The 22,982-nt window shown below is 31.1% G+C and overlaps 1 protein-coding gene and 2 pseudogenes across 1 annotated transcript; 2 read left to right on the top strand and 1 right to left on the bottom strand.

Moving 5' to 3' along the window:
• Positions 1 to 2,371: 2,371 nt before the first annotated feature.
• LOC148195606 (putative polygalacturonase At3g15720) lies at positions 2,372 to 6,718 on the bottom strand (annotated as a pseudogene).
• A 5,709-nt stretch (positions 6,719 to 12,427) lies between these two features.
• On the top strand, positions 12,428 to 22,286 carry LOC148195604 (2-alkenal reductase (NADP(+)-dependent)-like; annotated as a pseudogene).
• Positions 14,378 to 15,888, top strand: LOC148195605 (NADPH-dependent oxidoreductase 2-alkenal reductase-like). The gene is made up of 3 exons (XM_088094706.1): positions 14,378 to 14,429; positions 15,133 to 15,215; positions 15,348 to 15,888. Exon 3 carries the CDS (start codon positions 15,421 to 15,423, stop codon positions 15,724 to 15,726), a length of 306 nt encoding a protein of 101 aa, XP_087950832.1. The 5' UTR covers positions 14,378 to 14,429; positions 15,133 to 15,215; positions 15,348 to 15,420; the 3' UTR covers positions 15,727 to 15,888.
• Positions 22,287 to 22,982: the final 696 nt, after the last annotated feature.

The raw sequence follows: 22,982 nt of genomic DNA, 5'->3' as shown, positions 1-22,982 counted from the left end.
GAGAGGTGAAGAGCAGAAGATTTATAAGCTGAACAAAGCTTTGTACAGGCTTAAGCAAACACCACAGGCATGGAACAATCATATTAATGCGTTACTGCTCAAGCTGGGATTCTAGAAGTGTTTTGTTGAATTTGGTGTATATGTGAGGACTGCTGGTCTGCAGAATAAGCTACTGATTTGCCTATAAATAGATGATCTTCTTGTGACTGAAGATTCTGAAGAAGAAATTGAAGAGTTCAAGAAGAGAATGAAAGAGGAGTATGATATGACCGATTTAGGCAAGCTGAACTACTTTCTCGGGTTGGAATTTGTTGAAACAGCGAGTGGAGTTGTTCTGCATCAAGGAAGGTACATCAGCGAAGTAACCGTTTTAATATGAAAGACTGCAATAGTGTACCAATTCCTGTCATTGCAAACTTAAAGCTAGCGGAACAACTTGATGAAAAATGTGTGGATGCCTCGTTGTACAAACAGATTGTAGGGTCTGAGGTATATATGCAACAACAGGCCAGATATAAGTTATGGTGTTGGATTGTTGAGTATGTTTATGAATGAACCCAGGATATCACACATGACAACTGCCAAACATGTCTTGAGGTACTTGAAGGGAACAACTAACTTTGGTCTTCTATTTCCGAAAATATCAACATCATGGAGGGTACCTTGGAGGTTTGGAATGACTCTGACTGGTGTGGAGATAAGGTTGATAGAAGGAGTACCTTTGGCTATTTCATTAAGTACACAAGAGCACCCATTTCCTGGTGTTCCAAAAAACAAAAGTGTGGTGGCACTTTCATCTTGTGAAGCAGAGTACATTGCTTCTGCGGAAACAACATGTCAGTGCGTGTGGCTGGAGGCACTTCTCAATGATCTAAGGCTTGAGTATAGAAAGTCAATACAATTCTTGGTAGACAACAAATCTACCATTAGCTTGTCAAAGAACTTAGTGTTTCACGGAAGAAGCAAACACATTGAAACGAAATTCCATTTCTTGAGGGATTTGGTCAGCCAAGGAAAGATTGAATTAAATCATTGTTCAACTGAGAATCAAGTAGCTGATGCTTTTACAAAGGCTTTGAGACAGAACAAGTTTGAAAGATTGAGAGAGTTAATGAATGTTATACCTATAGGAAGTTTGGTTTAAAGGGGTGTGTTGTTGTAAACCCAAACTACCATAAGCTATAGTTCACGTGCTTACTCTTTACTACATACATTTCTGTATACTTCCATTCTTGGTCAATGAGAATTATTTTTCTCTCTTGTTATCCATTACTCTATGCATTACTTAGTTTCTCTGCATAAATACCCGCTGCACTTCCTAGCATACATTCTGCACCAACATATCATTCCCATATATCTCATGACCATGAATATACAACACATACAAAAAGAAAAGGGACAAAAAGCAACGAAGAATAAACACTTATATTGTCAACTTAACAGAGTGAAATTTAACACGAAATCACCTCAGTTATCACAGCAGGAGTGCAAAATCAGATTCTCCAAAAAATAAGTGAATAACAGGAACTCTAGATTGTGAAAGAGCAGTGGCGTGATCACATATGGCTAGAGTTTTGGAAGGCCACTGCATCAACTATGTGACTCAGAAATATCTGAGTCATCAAAATTGCTATTACACTTTGCCTTAATTGCCACAGCCATTCTTTTCAGCTCATTGTGTTTATATTTGTGCATGGTTCTACAAAGGCAATAAAAGCACTAGCAACAAGCGATGCTGAAGAATAGTGACTCAAGGATATTAATCGTGCGCCTAGTTTGGAAAATTTACGGAAAATGAAAAAGAAAAAATTGAGCACAAAAAGAAAGGTTTGGAAAAATTTAAACATAAAAAAAAAATTATGAAAAATATATCATAATTTGTGAAGGTCATAAACATCTTTAAAAAATAATTAAAACTGTCATTATTATGAGTCTTTTAACAATTCACTATAATTATCTTAAATAATATTAATTTATGAAAAGTTTTTATAACCCCACTAAATAATAATTATTTTTAGTGAATAAAATATAATAATAAAATACTTTGGACACTATCCATGTTAAAAACATATATAATATTATCCACTTATACTGTGTCATCTATGTGACACGATATTTTATAAACTGGCTCGAGTCCCTAACAATCTGTGGAACTATAATTTCTCTTTTTATGCATGTATATTCGACTTTACATGCGTAAAAAAGACATCCCAAACGTATCTTTACTAATTTATTTGTTATTATTAATAAATAAAAAAGTTTTAGGATGAAAGATACTGTAGGGTTTCTGAAAGTAAAGATAAGTAGGCAAGAAAATTGAGAAAATATACTAAATTCACTAAGGTTAATTTCTCTTAGAAATGCATAAATATTAGGAATATCTAACAAGCTTAATTCCTCTTACATTAAATCCACCACCACAAATGTTGGCATGGGAATTCATTTTATTGACAAGATACTTTTGGAACGTGGATCCAATCGTCCCATTAACAATATTTTTACAAAAAGCATAGACATGTTTAGAAGATTTTGAAGAGACAATATAATCTGATCCAATGTAATGTTGAAACAACCAATGGACTACAGTTTAAGTTAATTGTTTTCTCACTTTCAGAAGTTCCGTTGAATCCTCTATAAGTCACTTCACTCACCCTCACTGCATCATCTTCCTGTTACCATAATTATTTCAAATCAAAATATTGAAATCACATATCATAATAATGTGAATGCAAATTCAAGTTTATACCACTTCACTTGAGTTTTAATGCCGTAGTATTGGTCTATAATAATTGAATTCTTAGCATCTTGCAGTATGATTTCCTCAAACATGATTTTTCTTGCATACCCTGATCCACCCTGCATAAAATTGGAGAATGAAAAGATATTAATTAAGATGATACCATGAGATATTGAATGGTGGAGACTTCACATTAACTATAAAAAAAAGGTAGATTTACCATATATAAGGTACAAATCTTACTTTTTCAAATTGTTTTTATAAGATTGAATTATATTTAAAGACTACTTATTAATAATGTATGACCAAACAATTAGTTACAGACGAATGATCAATCGGTCAGTTATCTTGATGGGCCAAACTCTCCGAATATTAAGAAATTACTAAACACTAATTAGCTTAGAATAAAGTGTGATTATCAAGAATTAAGTCGTAATTAGGTCGTCCTTAACCTACACATCATTCTGAAAATTATAAATACAAGTTTAAGATAAAGAGATAGGTGAAATAAAAAGATACGTGATTACATTTAATATGCATTAATTTTTAAAATTGTTGAATCTTTACCGACTTTGGTATCGGAATACCTTCTGCAGATAACATTCAAGTTTAATCGAACAAACATTTAGGACGAATAGTGTTAAAGACTAGCATTCGGATCATCTTAGCATAGTAAATATTTTACCTCGATCCCATAATCAAAATGTATTTTAGAGAGATTTGTTATTTTGGATCCGGTCTTAGACTATCCATTAGTTTTATAATATATATATATATATATATATATATATAATATATATAAATAAATGTTTGAAGTTGGTTTTGTAAGGTTCTCATTTAATATTGAAGGATAAAATATCAAACAAAAGTTAATAAAAAATATTATGATGTATGAAGCATTGTATATATAAGTTACTCACTGTCCATGTCTTGATTCTTGCTCCATTTGTGGTGCCAATGAAGCTGCAATTTTGTACATGTACCTCTTCGACTGTTTCATAGGATTTGTTTCTGCCAAGGCTTCCAATGCTGCTTGATTCATACATGTTTCATTACATGTCATGCACAGTTCAATCAAATATTTAACTTTACTATTACATCAACTTTCATAATAAAGAACAATTAATTTAACATTACAGAAACTATATATATGATACAATTTATACAAACCTTATCCCGTGGCCTCCTATGCAAAAAAGTCGAGTTGCATTGATGTAAGAAGAACCACCATTGATGGCAATACAATCATCACCTATTTAGAAAGACATGGTAAATTACAATGTTTCACATAGTTTAGCTTAAATTCACACTCTATAACGCATTGAATACGATGAAAACTTGGTTAACCATATCAACAAAGTATATTACTTTAAGTACTTTCTCCATGTTATCATCTTAAAATACCTCTTCAAACAAGTAAAATGTATTTTTTTTCCTTTTAATTTCATTTTGAATTCTCTGTTGAAATTTTATTATTATTTCTCCTATCTTCGAAATATACTTATATGATTGCTTTTAATGTCTTAAACTATGTTAAAAAAAGTTTAATACACTGAAATTAGTATATTTTGAAGATACGACAGAAAAACAATATAAAAAACTAATAGAAAATCCGAACTATTTTCTTAGTTTACCTGTTGCCAGAGTAGAATCTTGGATTACTATATTTTTGGAATTGGCAATGTCAAAGCCATCAGTGTTAGGACTTTTTGGAGGAGAATTGATATTGATGTGAGAGAATAATGCTCCATTGCAGCCATTTACTGATATGTGAGCTCCAGGGCTGTTACTCATACTTAGAGATTTAACAGTAAGACCATTACAAGAATGGAAACGTAAGGACTGCATCACATTCATATGAAAATTTTCAGCCAGAAGGCTTTGAGATTAAGAAAAAAATTAAAATCTGATTCCATTTTCTGTGCTAAAGAAATTTCAAGTAAATGAGGAATGGGATAAGAAAGAAAGTGAAAAGTAGAAAAAGAATGTGATATATCATACTGTTGGCCTTCTGCATGTTCTGCATTTCTCCCACCAAGTGGAACCGTTGCCATCAATGATTCCTCCATCAGCCTCAATTGTCAGACCATTTACATAGAATATCTTATCCAACTGAACGAATCACCATCCCATTCATCCATACATGGAGCAACTATCTTCCCTTCAAACTGCAACAAAATTAGAGGAAAAGAAAACAAAAGGAGAAGAAAATTATCAAACTTGACTATTAATTTGAGTAAATGTTTTTGTTGAAAATCTAATTATGAGTTTAAGTGATACATCGTGTAAAAATCAGAAAATTAAACATTATATAAAGAATAATATTCATAAATAGATTGTTTTAAAATTTGCTAAATGTGGTTTTTTCATAGGTGTTTTCTTTATTAATAAATATATTTTCCATTCCCCATCTATTAAAAAAAATGACGAGATTTCTCAATCAACTATAATATAGTCTTTACATGTGGTTTGCTGACGAGAATCTTTTATATTACTTTCGTAGAGTATAGAGTATAGAGATGAAATTCTTTACAATTTAATTTGATAATTGTATCGTATAACCGTTTAATCAACTTAAGACCATATAATCTTATCATGTATGAAATATCTAACTAATCGATTAATGAGTAAGATGAGCTTTAAGATTAAAGAAAATTACATTAAACTTAAGTATGATCATTATATGTTCGACCATAATTAGATCATGTTAATTTGAAACTCATTTCAAAATCTATAAATAGAAGTTTAAAATATTGTGATAGATTAATTATATTTAATACACATTTATTACTATTATTGTTGTTGAATTTTTACTGACTTTAAAATCAAATTAGCTTATGCAAGTAACTCCCCAATCAATTTGACCAAACAATAATAAATTTGAAGTAAAGGAAAATTTTGGGTTAAATATGTTTTTAGTCCCTAAACTATTGGCCGTTTCTGGTTTTCGTCCTTCTTTCAAAGTAAGGTACAATTTGGTCCTCATTCTTTTCGAAACGTTCGTTTTAGTCCTCGGAATTTTGGTTTTAGTCCTCATTTGTTGGTAAATGAGGACCAAATTTTTAAACAGTGTTTAGTTTTCAAGGACTAAAACGAACGTTTCGAAAAGAATGAGGACCAAATTGTACCTTACTTTGAAACAGGGACGAAAACCAGAAATGGCCAATAATTTAGGGACTAAAAACATATTTAACCCGAAAATTTTTGACATATGCTTAGGGTCAGAAGAACGATCAAAAAGAAGGGTTAACCTCCCATAAATCGAACAATAAGATCTAATATTTATAATATTTTGAAGTAAAAAATATATTTAAACTTATTAAATACCCTATTAAATACCTTAATGCCAACATTTGGAGCTTTGCATGGACCATTTAGGTTTAATCTTTTCACCAAAAATATTTTGTTTGAAGGTATCAGTAGAGTTGCTGGTTCTTCCTCTCCACACATACCTTGCCATGCATTTGAAATTGCCTACAATCAATTAACACAAATGGTTAAAGATCACTCCATTCGTTAGACAAAAATTTATTACAATCAAATGATTATTGTAAAAAAATTCAAATTTTGCTTTCACTTTAAAAGATTGTTTTGTAATTTACAATTGAATTAAAATTGTAAGATGGTATTAAAGTTTCATCAAGATGAAAGCTGCTTATCTAAAATCCGTTTTGAAATAAGTCATTCATTATAAAGAAATGTGATTTATTTATTTGACTATTTAAGGTTAGGCAAAACCAAAACCAAGAATGAGGAAAGTATATATAACACATTTATATAAAGAGTGAGAAAAAAAAAAGATATATACATTTGAATCATCAGTTGTGCCATCACCAAGAGCTCCATAGTCCATCACATTAAAATATTTGATTTGGGTTTCATAATTGTGTTTCAGACAGAACGTGGCTGAAATAAAACCTAGAATCAAGATACCACTCATTAACCTTTGCATTTTTTACAAATTCTAGAATAACACTCTTTTCTTTTTCTTATTTCTGAAAGAATTGATCCTTCACTGTAACCAGTGATCAATAAATATGGAATTGGAAAAAAGAAATTAAATGCATAAGGTCATAATCATTAAATTGCACATGCTTTTCTTTAAGGAGTAAAAGTAACTTTAAATAGGTCACTGATTATTTATTGAACACTAATTCCGTTTTGGGTAGTCAAAACTGTAGTAAATTAATGTTAAAAATTAATTTAAAGACAAACTATTTATAATTTTTTATTTATAAAAAATTATTTTAAATATTAATAGTTTTTAATTTATAAATTAATATAAATTAGTCGCTTAGTTGTTATTTAAATATTTTCTTGTAAGTCATCTTTTTCATGCTCATCATATATAATAACAATAGTTAAAATAAATATTTTATTGAAATTATTTTCAAAGTGTTTTTTTTTTCACACAGAATTTATTAGCTGTATATTTTTATCTAAACAAATATATTTTTTTTTGATCATTTAAAGAAGAATTAAATAAAAGATAATGCGTTATTTCAACATTTCATAAATGCTAACTGAAAAAAAATTCAAAAACTAATTAAAATAAAAGTTAACATTAAAGTATAACTTATTTAAATAATATATAATAAACATTTTATTATTATTATTATTATTATATATATATATATATAGTGAAAACACGTGTTCACTTCTTTTTAACATATTATATAAAATCTATGGGAAATTACCCACTGAAGTGACGCAACCTTTTCCAAAAAAATTGTCTGTCCAAAGTTATCCACAAAAAATAAAAATCCATGGAAAACGTTTTCTATGAGCATATTATTCAGAGTTCGTGAACGAAACACTATTACTCAGGAAATTTGAATGTTTTTCACGAATTTTTAGCATGAAAATTTTAAATTTTTCTTATAATATAAATTAGTATTTAAATTAATTATCATACAGACTAATTACTTTTAGTCTCTATAATTCATTGTTATTTAAATATTTTTTACAGTATTTGTCATCTAAAATAATTTTAGTGACTTATATATTTTCATGGTCATTCATACGTAACAATAGTTAAAATAATAAGTAGTTGGACTTTTATTGAAATTACCTTCTAAGCGTAATGGTATATACTAGTGAATATTATGTCAATAATTGCATGTGGTTGTAACAACAACTCCCTTAAATTATTTTTATGTGATTTCAAAGGTATGTTCATATCACTAAACCAAAAATATTTTTGTGGTTAGAGTTGTTGGAAGAACTTTAGAACCCTGAATTTTTAACTACAATTGGTGAAGTCATATGTGTTAAATATGTAAAATTTTAAAGTTTTTGGTTTGTTGTTGTTTGAATGTGTTGAATTGTGATAATTTGGTGAGAAATTGTTTGAAGATATTGAGATTTGAGCAATTAGCCTCACGCACAAAAATATATTTACTCGGTAGAATATGCGCTAGTTTCATTGTACACAAGCAAGCTATTTAAAGTAGTTGTGTACATCCATCTAAATCTCTTAGAATAAAACTAAAAACACAACAAAAAAAATAAAACGAAAAAAAACACCATTTTCTTAATTTCAGTTAACAAAATTCTCCCATAAACTTCAATTTTTCATCCTTTATTTGGTTTTCCATGTGCATCACCCTGTATCAAACTTGCTTCTTTCAACCAAATTTGGATTCTTCATTTTCTTCATGTTAGTTGTGTTGTCTTTCACCTTAACTAAACTCTCTAATGTTTTGGACGACTTGTTCTTTGTTCTATCCAACTTTTCAGTAACATCAACCAACTCGTTTTTTACTTTAGACGGCTTCTCAATAATCTTGGTTGACCTCTCAACAACATTGGCCAACTTAATCTTGTCCGAAATTTTACTCATCATATTTTTTGTCATCTCAGTATAAGAGCATCTCACACCCTGGTTCTTCTCAGCATCTTCATCTTCCTCTTTCTCGTTTTCATCTAGTTCAAGAACACTAGATGTTTCCTCCTCCTTTTCAACAGTCGTCTTCTTCAACTCCTCAAGTTCTGTCTTCTGTTTATTCATAATCTCGTTAGCTTCATCCAGCAGTTTCCCTATCTGATGAATCTCTTCTTCTTTTTTGTTTGAGTTTATTCTTCATGTTTGACGCACCATTTACCAATATTACTTCATCCATTGTTGGAACCTAGCTCTCCATGTTCACACTCTTTATATTTGAGCCTTTTGCCATCAAGAAGATTTCACACTCTTGTTTTGTATCTTTAGTAAGGAGATTTGTCTTTCCCTTTGTCTCAACCTTGCAATACTTTGCAATGTTGCCAATCTTACTAGAGTTGTAGCACTTCTTCGATCTGCACTCGTTTGCATAGTGGTCGTACTTGCCACACTTAAAACACCCAACTTATAACCGATCCCCTCAGCCTTTACCTTGTCTTCAGTCACGCAAATTCTTCTGATCGATTTTCTCTTTACTGTCATCCTAAAAATTACCTCGCCCACATCCACATCGTCCTCGTCCTGCTTGTCCTCTGCCTCCAAGACATCGTCTCTGAGTAATCTAAGTTTCATTCGAGTCAAACTGTGCATGTAGTGCTTGATCAAAAGATTCAACACGTTCATCCCAACTCCTTCTTCTTTGTTTGTGGGCTTCTAATGACCCAACATGTTCATCCACTTTGAGAACTAACAAGTCCTTCGATTCTTCGAAGGTGCATAGGATACTTTCAAAATCTTTTGTGAGGAATCTCAAGATTTTTCTCACAACCCGGCTAGGTGGCATTTGTTCTTCATTCCTGCCAAGTTGGTTGACCACCTTCTCCACCCAAGTTATGTACTCGATTATATGTTCTTTGGGCCTCATCTTCAATTTTTCAAACTCTCCTTTAAGAGCTTGTATTCGGACTTGTCTAACGCGGTTGTCACTTGTATACGCAACCTCTAATATCTCCCAGGATTCCTTTGTTGATCCGGCATTCGCTATTTTTTTTAATCCCGGCTCATCATCTACTACATTGTAGAGAAAAAATGTACTATCATCCAAAAGAAAAGAGCTTCATAAAAGGTTGGAACCCTACAAAAACGTGATTCATTACCACTCATAAGCATGTCATTCCTATGATATAAACCTTGTTTCCTTTTGTTATCATTATGATATAACTAATATAACGTTATGTCTTTTAAAATTGATGTATGTATATAACCCTATATTCTGTTACAAGTACAAGAGCTGGAACAGGTTGTATACGTTGATGAGGTATTTTAACAAGTTCATCTTTGAAAGGGATCTGTCCAATTTATTGATGAAAGGTCTCAGAGGACACATGTAACCAAATACGTTTACTATTATTTGCTTTAAACTTTAAACTTATACTATTGTTTCCTTTAAGCTTCTTTCTTTTACTGACAATTTGCAAAATCTTTAACAGGAAGAATTTTCAAATAGACTCTCATAAGTCAGATCTAAGCAAGGGTCATGTCCTGATGCATCATAAGAACATGATAATGAGGATGACATCATTAGAACACAATGTTAGGTTGACGTTGTCAGTGAAAAAAAATAAAAGACAACTATATGGACCAATAAACTTTGTCTCTAGAAGCACAGAGTTGTCTTCAACAGCCTCAGTTCACCAACACCGTCCTAGCAAATACCCAATCTAGCCTAACCCATCCTAGTCCAGCCACATTCACAACAGTAGTAATTGGATGACGAAGAAGAAGAAAACAATTATGATAACTATGTAGATTATTAAGACTTTGTCACTTATAAACATATTTTTAAAACTTCTATGTTTGTTTGAAGTGCATTATAAACATGTATGTGATGTTTATGTGGTATTGTATTAATGTCATCTCGGATTTGATTGTCTTTTTTGTTGTCTAATTGGTATTGTATTAGTTTAGGTCCAGGATTCAATATGTGGTATGAAAATATAGTCCATACTGGTATGGAATTTGAATTTACCAATAGATAAATATGTTGATGATATCCCGTACTGGTCATATTATGAATGAATAAATATTTCAATAATTATTAACAGACGATATATATTACCGATAACACTTTTATTGAAGAATTTTTTTCGTCGATAATTTATAAAAAAAAAACAATCATTATCAATAAATTTTTCAGTTTTCCGTTTTCCACAGCTGCTAACCATCAATAAATTCAGTTTTTTATGTAGTGTATAATTTCAGTGAAGGAAAAGTGACTAAGCAATAGCAGGTGTAAAATCTTAGACTACTAATAACACAAGTTCTTCAAAAGTCTTAGTAATGATATTTTTTTAATGTTTTGTGAAGATTTGACAATTTAAAATAATTGTCCGAGATTGTTTGCAAATAACTAAGTTATAAGTTTTATAATATTGTTATCTTTTATTTAAAACTTACAAGTTTTGAATTATCTCTGTTTAGTATATAGATTTTTTTTATGTATAGTAATGTTATCTGTTTGTCTTGATCATAATAATTTATATGAGTAAATGATAACAGTTGGAGCTAGTTTAAAGAAACAAGTACTATAATTCTTAAATTTGTATAAAGAAAACTTATATTTTAATATACTAATTTTGATCTCAACTAAATTCTTTTTGAAATATTATTGTAATTTTATTTACAATTAGATTAATATAGACTTTGTTTATGTTTATGATTATGTAATTCCTCCTGTTATAAGTATTTGGTAAAATACCATAAATGGGTTGTTTATAAAACCAATATCACTATCGTGCTTTCCTTTCTCACGTTATCCATTATCACGTTTTTCACGTTTAAACAGTGGAAAAGGTAATCTTATTCCAGAAAAAGGAAGTCCAACAAAATCATCTCGCTAATATCATTTTCAATTTGGAATCATTTGTCACTTTCATCATTTTCATGAACCTTTTCTCTGTAATAATTAAATTGAATTAAATTCAAAGAGCAATTGGAGATATGTGTAAATTTGATGAAAATCAAATTGGAAAGAGATTTGTACGTGACCTAGTTAGTTACTTAATAAAAAAAACTTGTAAATTATTATTAGTTTATTATTGTGATTTTTCGTAAATAAAAATCAAATTACAGACTTATGCATTTATACTTACTAAAGGAAGATTATCTTTGTAATTATTTTATAACTATATTTGATGTAAATATATTTTTATTGACATAAATTATTTTATTTTTTAAATTTTATATTTATTTTTTAAATTTTAATTAATTATTTATAATAAAATTATAAAATTATTTTATTTTATATCTTATCTTTTTAAATAAATTGAATTTTGAAGGAAATTGAGAAAAAGTAAAAATATAAATTTCCTTTTCTGTTCAATCAACAAAAAAATACATTTCTTTTTCTTTTATAATTTCTGTCGAAAGTCTAATTCTTTGAATCATTTGAAACCAAATTATACATCAAGATCACAAAAAACTGTATTTGGGATATTAATTCAAATATAAATTGGTTAATAGTTAAATTAATTATTTAAGACTATGTCTATCTAAATTTATTTTAATTCAGAATTAAGTTTGTAGAATGAAATGAAGCATGTAAAATTTCCATGGTGAAACAACGTGTCACTGTCACTTATGTTTTCTTCATTAAGGTAATAATGGAGAAACAGAAACTCTTTTGTCAAGCAACTCATCATTGTGATTAATTTTTCAGTTTAGGATAATTTTCTTCTTTATGATTTCCTTGAACCCTTTTGTCATAAACTGAACTGAATTGAAACTCAGAAACCCAGCTAAGTAAAAAGATGACACAAGTGAGGAACAAGCAAGTGCTTCTGAGGGACCATGTCACAGGTTTTCCAAAGAATCCGACATGAACATTGTCGAAAGTACCATAACATTGAAGCTTCCACCGAAGGTTCCAATCATGTCCTGCTAAAAAAATCTGTACTTGTCCTGTGACCCTTACATGAGGATCTCATGAGCAAACCAGAGGATCCCCCAATAGGCCGCCTCACTCCTGGATCCGTAAGTAATTTTTTTTTTTTCCTTTGTTGCTGCAAATTATGCCGTTTGATTCGTTAAATAATGTACTTCTTGTTTATGGACTTTTAGATACATATTGTGGTTTTGTTTATGTGAATTAATCTTTTGAAGATGATGTTTTGGCATTTCATGATTCGGGACCGGTTTGTTGTAATTGAAAGGTTTTAATTGGTTTGAGGTTGTGAATATTTTGTTTGATAATCAGATGGAATCAATGCATTTCAGAAGTGGGTTTTGCATTTGTGTTTAAAATTCTTAAAATTTGTAGTTTTTGAGATTGTTCTTTGAGTTTAATCGCTATTCACACCATCACCAATTGGAGTTGGTGATAGATTATGAGTTTTGAGCTAGCTGTTGTGAAAGTTAAGAAATTTATTGTGTAAGGCAATTGTATGATTGGAATCACCTGTAAAACTCTTTACTACACATGCAATAATTTGCTCTTATTGTTTTAGTTTTTTCACTTTTCCTTTTGAATTGAGATTGAAGTTAATCAAAGAATGTTCATGATCGAAACTGCAATTGAAGAATGTATCTTTTGCTTCCGGTGATTAGTGTTAGTGATTGCAGCCATTAACAGGATATGGTGTGTCTAAAGTGTTGGAGTCTGGACACCCAATTATAAGGAAGGTGATTTAGTGTGGGGATTTACCATTGGGAAGAGTATAGCTTGTTATCCTCTGCTCAAATACTATTCAAAATTGAGCACACTGATGTTCCACTTCCTACTACACTGGAATTCTTGGTATGTGTTCTGTAATTTCAACTTACACTGTCTTTGAATGATGCATTTGACATTGATATCATTATGACCTGCTGTTGGGGTTTATTGAAGTTTTGTCATGAATAGATTACCCTTTTTTAAGTTTCATTGGATAAAGGGGTTAACCATCACGGTGTAAGGATTTGTTTGGACAAGGTTCTCCATAAGAAATTTCAAAAGAGAAAAGAAAAAAAAAGGGAAAGAAATTTAGAAGAAAAAAAGGAAAGCCTCTATTCTCATTTGGAACTGAAAGTGCAGTTCTTCACTGCCTTTATATATCTGTTACAGCCTTGTATGGGTGGTAATCTCTCAGTTTTAGTATGTATATTTTCTGTTATATTTTGAAATTATACATTCTGTTTCTTCATCATATGAAGTTATATATATCCAGGCAAGCATGCAAGCAAGAATCTTTGTAATCAGCTCCCTTTTATTCTTGTATGTTTAGTATTAAGGGTTAAGCATCATAGAAGAACATGATGTGTAGGACTTGGTTTTCTGTCTGTTTGTTCCTATTTCCTTCTCCATTTGCTTCTTTTGTTCAGTCAACGTTATTGGCTATTGATCACTGATTCAGGAGACTTGTTGGCTGATCAGCTTTGATACTGAAGAGAACAAACATTGTATCATGGTTCTATTTCATCTGGAAGTTGTTGCTAAATTCTTTTATAGGTCTATTGCTGTGCATCTACAACTCTGTGATCTACTTCTATCAATTTATATTACACTTTTTAGCTTTTAATATTCTGACTCTATACATGCTTTCTCTTGATTTCGTTGAGCTCGGATTTTATAACATTAAACGTTTTGTTCTTGGATGTTGTAACACAGGTATGCCAGGAGTGACTGCATATGCAGGGCTATTTGAAGTAGGCTCTCTCCAGAAAGGAGAGAGAGTTTTTGTCTCAGCTGCCTCTGGTGCAGTTGGTCAACTTGTTGGGCAATTTGCCAAACTGAATGACTGTTATGTTGTTGGAAGTGCTGGATCTAAAGAGAAGGTATTGTTGTAATTGTTTAAGCTAGGTATACCTCAATCCTGCATAAATCAGCATCACCTATTCCTTATCTGTTCCCTTGTTTCTAACATTTCTTTTGTTTTTTGCTCAAGAAATACTACTATTTTGGTTAGCCTGTTTGTCTTGTTTCTGATGAGTTTTTAGGTTGAGCAATTTATCTTTTATAAACAACCACTTCTCAATGAAAAGAAAACTGAGACATCTTGCATTCATTTTTTTTTTATTTCCAAAGATTATTGGTGCCTTAAAATGCAGAAAACATCTTATTCTGGAGCACATGGATAAACAGTAAAAGTAATTTCTTTATGACTCTATGCATGAATTCAGTTAAACACTACTATATTTGCACTTGTATTCACACTGGAATCCAACTCGCTTCCATCAGAAAATAAAAGAAGGATTTACTAAAATGGTTGGTGCCATGATTAACATTAGCACTTGTTTTTCTTCTAAATTCTGATACCAAAAGAATATGGTAAAGGATTATGGTGACCATATCATGTTGGAGATCTCACATGGCTAACTAACAGTATATAAGTGAATGGAAACTTCATTTTATAAACTGTTTTTAAAAGGTTGAGTTAGACTTAAAGTCCACTTCTTGATATATCCTGAAATAAATTATGCTTTATTAGAGAAAAATACTTAGTCCTTTCACTTGAATATAAATTTCTTGCATAATCAGGTGGATCTACTGACTGATAAATTTGGATTTGATGGAGGTTTTAATTACAAGGAAGAGCCTGATCTTGATGCAGCTTTGAAAAGGTCTATACTCAATAGTATTCTAAAGATATTTAGATCTCACTTTGTTTTGCTCATCAAAACTTTAAATTACTGTTCCTGGTAATAAAACATGGTGCTGCTGTAGTGACTAATGTATGTAATTATACAAATCAGGCACTTTCCAGAAGGCATTGATGTCTACTTTGAGAATGTTGGAGGCAAGACACTTGATGCTGTACTCCTGAACATGAGACTCCACGGTCGCATACCTGTCTGTGGAATGATCTCACAGTATAATCTTACTGAACATGAAGGTGTAACAAATTTGGCACAAATCATATATAAGAGGGTTCGTTTGCAAGGTTTTAACTTCATGGATTGGGTTCACCTATATCCCAAATTCTTGGATTTTCTTCTGCCTAACATCAGAGAAGGGAAGGTTGTGTATGTGGAAGACATAGCTGAGGGTCTTGAGAATGGTCCCTCAGCTTTGGTTGGCCTTTTCAGTGGCCGCAATGTTGGAAAACAAGTGCTTGTTGTTTCTCATGAATAGAGAAGCATTTGGTTTTTGTGTTCTCTGTTGAGTTATCAGTTTTACTTTTGGATCTTCTGTTTAAAATCTTACAGTCTTTATATAACCTTTGCTGTATGATGATGCTCTCTGTAGTATCAATGTAATCTGCTGTTTTCCTCTTCAATAAAAGCATTTTGTTTCTCTTGTTATATCATCTATTATGCCAATATCTGATACGACAATATTTAAAAATAATAAAAACTTATAAATTATTATTATCATAAAACTATTAGTATTTTATAAATTAGATACTTTACTAGTAAAGTATCTTAAAGTAGGATGATATGTTATCAGTTTCTTCTCTTATGGTTTTTTGTTCATCATAATTTAACTATCTCTGCATAACCTTTGTAATCATCCTTACTCAACTGTTTAATGATTCTTTCTGCTTGTGATTTTCTTCATGACAGTATCAGCAAAATAAGATTTTGGGTCCTTAGTGGGGTCAAACTTATCCCCAAAGATTCATGCAGAGCCTTAAACATGGTCATCATTAGCCTGATCCAGGAACAAGTGTGTCCCTCCCAAAAAGCTATGCACTTTTTGATGTTTGTTCAATTCTTGTCTTCATAGATATTTTTGAAAGTGAGCATAGATATTTAAGCAGGGATTGAAGACTTAACTCCTGCAGTTAGAATTGGGAATTGGCTTTTTTATTAGTCTTGTGTAATCTAAAATTTTATATTGTATGATCTAAAATTGATTTTTAATTATTCTAAATTAAGTCACATAATAAAAATTAGAATTGAATATGTTTTGTCTCTGTGTTTTATGAGATTTATGGAAAATATTCTTTATTAAGAGTGTTTTTTTCACGTGATAAATGAATATTGAATTATAATATAATTTTCATATGTCATTTGTTGGAAGAGACATTTTTCTTGTTTTTTTCTTCTGCAATGGAGAACAAAAGAACAGCTGCAATCATGATGTAGTGAAGACAATGATGACATAATATAATGAAAGAGAATATTTTAGCCTTTATCTTGTTACTATGGGATACAATTAGTAATTTTCGGGTGCAGAAAGAAAAAACTTGGAGAGAAACTATTAAAAAGGTTGTTTGACATGATACATTTTATAGATAAATAAGTACTTATTCTGAGTATTTGTTCAAATGGAATGATAAAAAGTGAAAGATTGAAAAAAAAAGGAAAATTAAAGTAAAAATAAATAAATTAATTAAATCCTTAAAAAATTAATAGAATTAAATAAAAAGCTTATAATAGCACATGATTAATTTGACATAAAGAAAGAAAAAAGTGTGGTACGTTTTTCTTTTCCTTTTACAAAGCCCAAATGAACTTTCTATCGTATTTGCTATCCTGCTTGAATTTAAACATGTAAAAAAAGTATTTTGAATAAAAAAGTATTTTCTAGAAAAGGATATATCTTTTATATACAAATAGTCCATATGGTATTGTAACATTTCATTTAATAGTATAAAATTACTAAATAAAATATTATAAAAATTTGATAATACATAACAAATAGATAAAAAATATATATATAAAATATTGATATAGTTATCCATTTAATAATTATAATAATATAGCATATGTAATCAACAATTGAGAAACTACAATAGTTGTTTAAAATGAAGAAATTCTTATACATATCTACGGGATAAAGTTATACAATTATGTTTTTTATCTTCTACAAAAACATATCAACACCTTACTCATCATCTTTTCGTACTGAGATGTGATCATTGTAAAAGCACAACAACATATAAAAGAAAAGAAAATAGTGTAAGTTAGTGTACAAAAGAAACATCATAAGACAATTTAATTGTATCAAATACTAGTTCAATATATAAAGTACTAGAACTCATAAAAATACACATAACAATTGACCCCTATAACACTCTTAAACGCACAAGTAACTCAAACTACCTTTATGAATAACACAAGCATGATCAGAACACATCATTAGGACCATTAATCAACAAAGACTAAGAAGAAGAACACAAACACTACATGCAAGCCAACAAGGGCCATATGTAGCAGAAGAACCATCAGACCAAGACAAAAAAACCAACTTATCCCGTTGAAGAAATTGATTAGTTATTTTTTATGAACTCACAACTAGGAGAAATACTACGATCTCCAATCTTTAGAAAGATGAACGAATTGTAAGAAATCTTAGAGAGAAGAAAAAGAGGGTTTTAGGAAAAAGTTTCTAGAGAGAAGACGTGTTTTTAAAATAATGAAACTCTTTTATAAAATTTACATTTATACCTTTACTTTTAATATTAAAATAATTCAGTCTCATCATTTTAAGCACAATATCAATTCTAAAACACAATTTTCTAGACTTTTACATTCTTCCATATAATATTTTTTTACTTCAAAAACTTTAACTTACTAGGAAATATATATGGGTCTGACTATTTCATATTCTCATCTAACTCCCATGTAGAGTCACTGAATTTCCTGTCCTAGACTACCTTGACTAGATTGATTGATTTTCCTCTAAGTTGCTTCGTTTGGCGATCCCCTATAACAAAAGGTGGCACCTCTAATGAGAGATCTTCTCTGACTTGTCCTCTACCTCTAGCACATGAGAAGGATCAAGCATATACTTTCTCAACTAAGAGACGTGGAAAATCAAATGAAGGTTGGCTAATTGAGGAGGTAAAGCGATCTCATAAGTTATTGGTCTAATTCTTCTCAAGATTTGATATAGACTAATGAACTTAGGAGAATGTTTTCTCAAATGAATAACCCTTCCCACACTACTGGTTGGGTTACTCTCAAGAAAACATGTACTCCAACTACAAACTTCAAAGGTTTACTCCTTTAGTAAGCATAAGACTATTATCGACTCTACGAGGCCTTCATCCTCTCTTGTATCTTTTTCATCGTTTTCGTTGTTTGCTTCAACAACTTAGGCCCTACCAATATAGCCTCTCCATCCTAATATCAACATAAAGGGGTTTTGCACCTTCTGTCGTATAAAGCTTCATATGAATCCATCCTGATATGGTAATTGTTATTGTAGATAAACTCCACCAAAGGCATAACTTCATCCCATCCACCCAAATGATCTAATACAAATGTCCTCAACAGATCTTCAAGTGACTTAATTAATCTCTTTTATTGTCCATCTGTCTGAGGATGATAAGCTGAACTCATCCTCAGCCTGCTACCCAAAGAATGTTGTACCCTCTGCTAAAATCTAGAGGTAAAAATCAGTTTTTTGTCTAACACAATACTCGAAGGCAACCCATGCAGCCTTACTATCTCCTTAATATACAACTATGTCAGTTTGACCATGCATCCTCATATTAATTGCTAGAAAATGAATGCTCCTTGTTAAATGATTTACTATCACCCTGACAACATCATTACCCTTCACAAACTATGGCAAATAGGTAACAAAATTCATAGCTATGATATACCATTTTCACTATGGTATCTTCAACTGTTGCAACATCCCTTTTAGTCTTTGATGTTCCAATTTTGTCTTCTAACAAGTTAAACAAGAAGCTACAAATTAAGATACATCATGTTTGATACCTAAGCACCAGAAAGAATCCTTCAAATCTTAATACATCTTGGTCATATCGGGATGGATGTCAAGACGAGTATTTTGTCCTTCTTCAAGAATCAAACTCTTCAACTCAACATCATCCGGTACACAAACTCTGCATTTGAACCTCAAAACACCATCAGATCATAACACAAAATGATGGAATCTGTTTTGGGAACTAAATGGAGATCCACGAAGGGAGCGTCAACTTAAGCTAAGGTTAGGAGATTGAAAGAAGAAGAAGGAATTTCAAGCTTGTTCTTCTTTCCCTTATGCCTTAGAAGACATTAGATCTCTCATAAAGAGCCATGGTTAAAGAAGATGGAAGAAGAAGATGGAGCTTTAAGGATTATACTCTTGTGGAAAATCACAGTCTTCTTCTTTATTTTAAACACTTTTTGTAAATATGTAATATAGTCAAGGGCGTCACCATCTTATAGAATACTTCAATGAATCTCCAATGTTAACTAGCTAGACCCATAAAACTTTGTACCTCTGACACAAACTTAAGACACTCCCATTTAAACAGGGCCTCCAACTTGGCCAGATGCACAAATATTCTCTGAGCTTATATCATAAGTTTTAAAAATGCACTTCCATCATAAAAAAACTCACACTTAGATAGTTTGGCATACAACTTCTTCTCTCTCAAAATGCCAAGCACTGCTTTAAGATGTTCAACATGCTCTTCATGAGTTTGGAGTAAAATAGTATGTCGTATATGAATACCACAACAAACTTATCTAGGAAAGACAAAAATATTAATTACAACAAAAAGCATAACTACATACTCATAATGTCCATATATGAACCTAAAGGATATCTTTTGCACATCTTCATTCTTGACCAAAATCTGATGGTGCCCCAATCTTAGATCAATCTTTGAAAACACCATTGCATTATGCAACTGATCTATCAAATTATTTATCCTCGATAGGGGAGTACTTGTTCTTGATAGTCAACTTATTCAACTATTTGTAATTCATGCATAACCTTGAGCTACGTCTTTCTTTTCTACTAACAACACTTGGGCTCCCCATGGTGACACATTGGGCTGGAAAAACTACTTTTCTAACAATTTTTCTATCTACTTCTTCAACTCTACCAACTCTGCTAGAGCCATACCATAAGGAGCTATTCCTGGCACAAAATCAATAGAAAATTTCATTTCTCTCTGAAAAGGCAACCTTGATACTTCCTCAGGAAAGATATCTCCAAACTCTTTTGCTATAAAGATATCCACACTTCTATCACCTTTCTCAACTTCCAAATGAGTTAAGATGATGAATCACTAGGACCCCTTCTTGATTTATTGCAACACTCGATGAGAACACAACACCACATACTCTACTAAGCTAGGGAACAACAACCTCTTTTCACTACAATCAATAAGAATGTGATTGACAGATAGCCAATCCCTTCCTAAGATAACATCCAAACCCTATAGAAGCAAGCATATAAGGTTGACCTTGACCCTACGGCCTTCTACTATCACTGACATCTGACACACAATACTAACATCATAACTAAACTAGAGACTAGAGTAGATACCACAAGATCGTACTACAACTCTTACATTGGTAGACTCAACTTTTTAACACAAACTTCTAATAGAAAGGAGTGTGTCACTCCAAAGTCATATAACACGAATAAAAATTTACCAGCTATCTCATAACATCCAACTATAAAATTACCTGAACCGGTTGCCTCGACCCTGTCATGACATAAACTCTCCCTGAAGCTTGAGATCTATCACCTTTCCTCTTCTATTGAATTTGAAACATGTTGCAGGTCTTGGTAGAGTGCTTTTATTAGAAGAACAATCTTTGAATGCCCCTTTTTCCCATAATTGAAACATCTCCTAACATTACCAACTGATGACACATATTCCTTATATTGGCCCTTCATACTAAAAGCATTGAACTTGGGATAGATTAAATTGTTCCTGAGAAGAAAACCCTTTAGTCTCTTAAGGTTAGGTCCTAGAATATGGTTTCTTCCTCTCCTTATGTATAAGTTTGGACCTAGATGATCCTCCCACCTTTTGTTGTTGTCTTTACTGACTTTCCATTTCTCCCTTTAAGTTCTCCATCACCATTGCCTTCTCTACTAAAGTAGGGAATTCTTTAATAGAGAGAGGAGCTATCATCAACTTGAGATCTCCCATTAAGTCATTTTTAAACTTTCTACATTGTCACTCTTCATCCATTCTCAAAACATGAAACCTTCCCAGATGATTAAACCGTTCAACATATTCAGATATAGTCATACCTCCTTATACCAACTGCAAAAACTCCACTTCCTTCGCATACTTCACACTATTTGGGAAGTACTCAACATAAAATTTCTTTTTAAATAGATTCCAAGTGATGTTCTCTCCACTTTCTTTCATCATCATCTTCATACTAACCCATTAGTCTATTGCTTCCCCAAATAGCATATACTCTTAATAGGTTAATCTGTTCTACAACTTAGTGCCTTTAAACTAAAATTGCTCAAGACTTATAGTGCAAGATGGTGCTCGGCGGTGCCCTGCCACCACTAAGCGACAAAGCATTAGCAAAATTTGATGCTCAGTGGTGAAAAAAGGACATTCAACAGTCTGGAGCAAAAATGTTTCTATACTTGCACAACCTAGCTTGCGCTTAGCGCCACACCAAAATCGCTTAGTGCTATACCAAATTTCAGCACAAATTAGATTTGTTTTTTAAGTGAAATGAAACTTGATCAACTGCTCAAATTGGTATTCCTTTTCCAGAGAAATGGTTCAACACAGTTTTTATACCTTAAATTCATACTAATTTATACAATTGCTCAGCTATTCAATTCTCTCAGTCATAAAATCACAAGCCAAAACTCAATTCAATTATTAAACCATACCATTTAATTCAAACATAACATCAACCAGATTCAACAACATACTATTATCAATCAGAATTATCCAACTCACGCACATTAAAGCAACTAGTTTCCTTTATGTGAAAGACCACCAATCAGCTCGATGACCCCTGTAACACTCTTAAACGCACAAATAGTTCAAACTGTCTTATGAATAATGCAAACACGATCAATACACACCATTAAAATCACTAATCAATAAAGATTAGCAAGAAGAATACAAACACTACATGCAAGCCAAAAAGGGTCACATGGAGCAGAAGAACCAACATAGCAAAACAAAGACAAAAAACTAATTTATCCTATTGAAGAAATTGATTCGTTTGTTTTTTATGAACTCATTGTTATGATAAATATTGGCCTCCGATTTTCAAAAAAGTGAACAAATTGTAAAATATCTTAGAGAGAAAGTTCTAGGAAAATGTTTATATTTTCAATATAATGAAACTTATTTATAAAAATTATATTTATAATTTAAAATTTTAATAGTAAAATAATCTGTTCTCATTATTTTAAATATTCTATAGTTCAAAATATAATTTTGTGAATACAAATAAGTTAATTTCACTTAGTAACCAAATACACCTTAAATATTTATTTCATTTTCATTTAATAGGAATTAAAAAGTGAACCAAAATTTACAAGAAATCGTACTTACTTTTTCATATGTATTTAATTTTTAATTTTAATTTAAATTTAACACACTTTTCTATTCTTTATATTTATTAAAAATATTTATTTGGTATCTATTTTGAATTTTATCTACGCATAAGAATGTTTTTTTATAAAAGAAAATATTAAAG

This window comes from Vigna umbellata, chromosome 7 (assembly GCF_029865625.1).
Source record: "Vigna umbellata cultivar VRB3 chromosome 7, Vumbellata_1.0, whole genome shotgun sequence".
Classification (NCBI taxonomy): Eukaryota; Viridiplantae; Streptophyta; class Magnoliopsida; order Fabales; family Fabaceae; genus Vigna; species Vigna umbellata.
This window is presented reverse-complemented; position numbering and strand designations above follow the sequence as displayed.

Coding starts and splice junctions, on each gene's coding strand:
- LOC148195605 (XM_088094706.1), top strand. CDS start 15,421: ATGAGACTCCACGGTCGCATACCTGTCTGTGGAATGATCTCACAGTAT.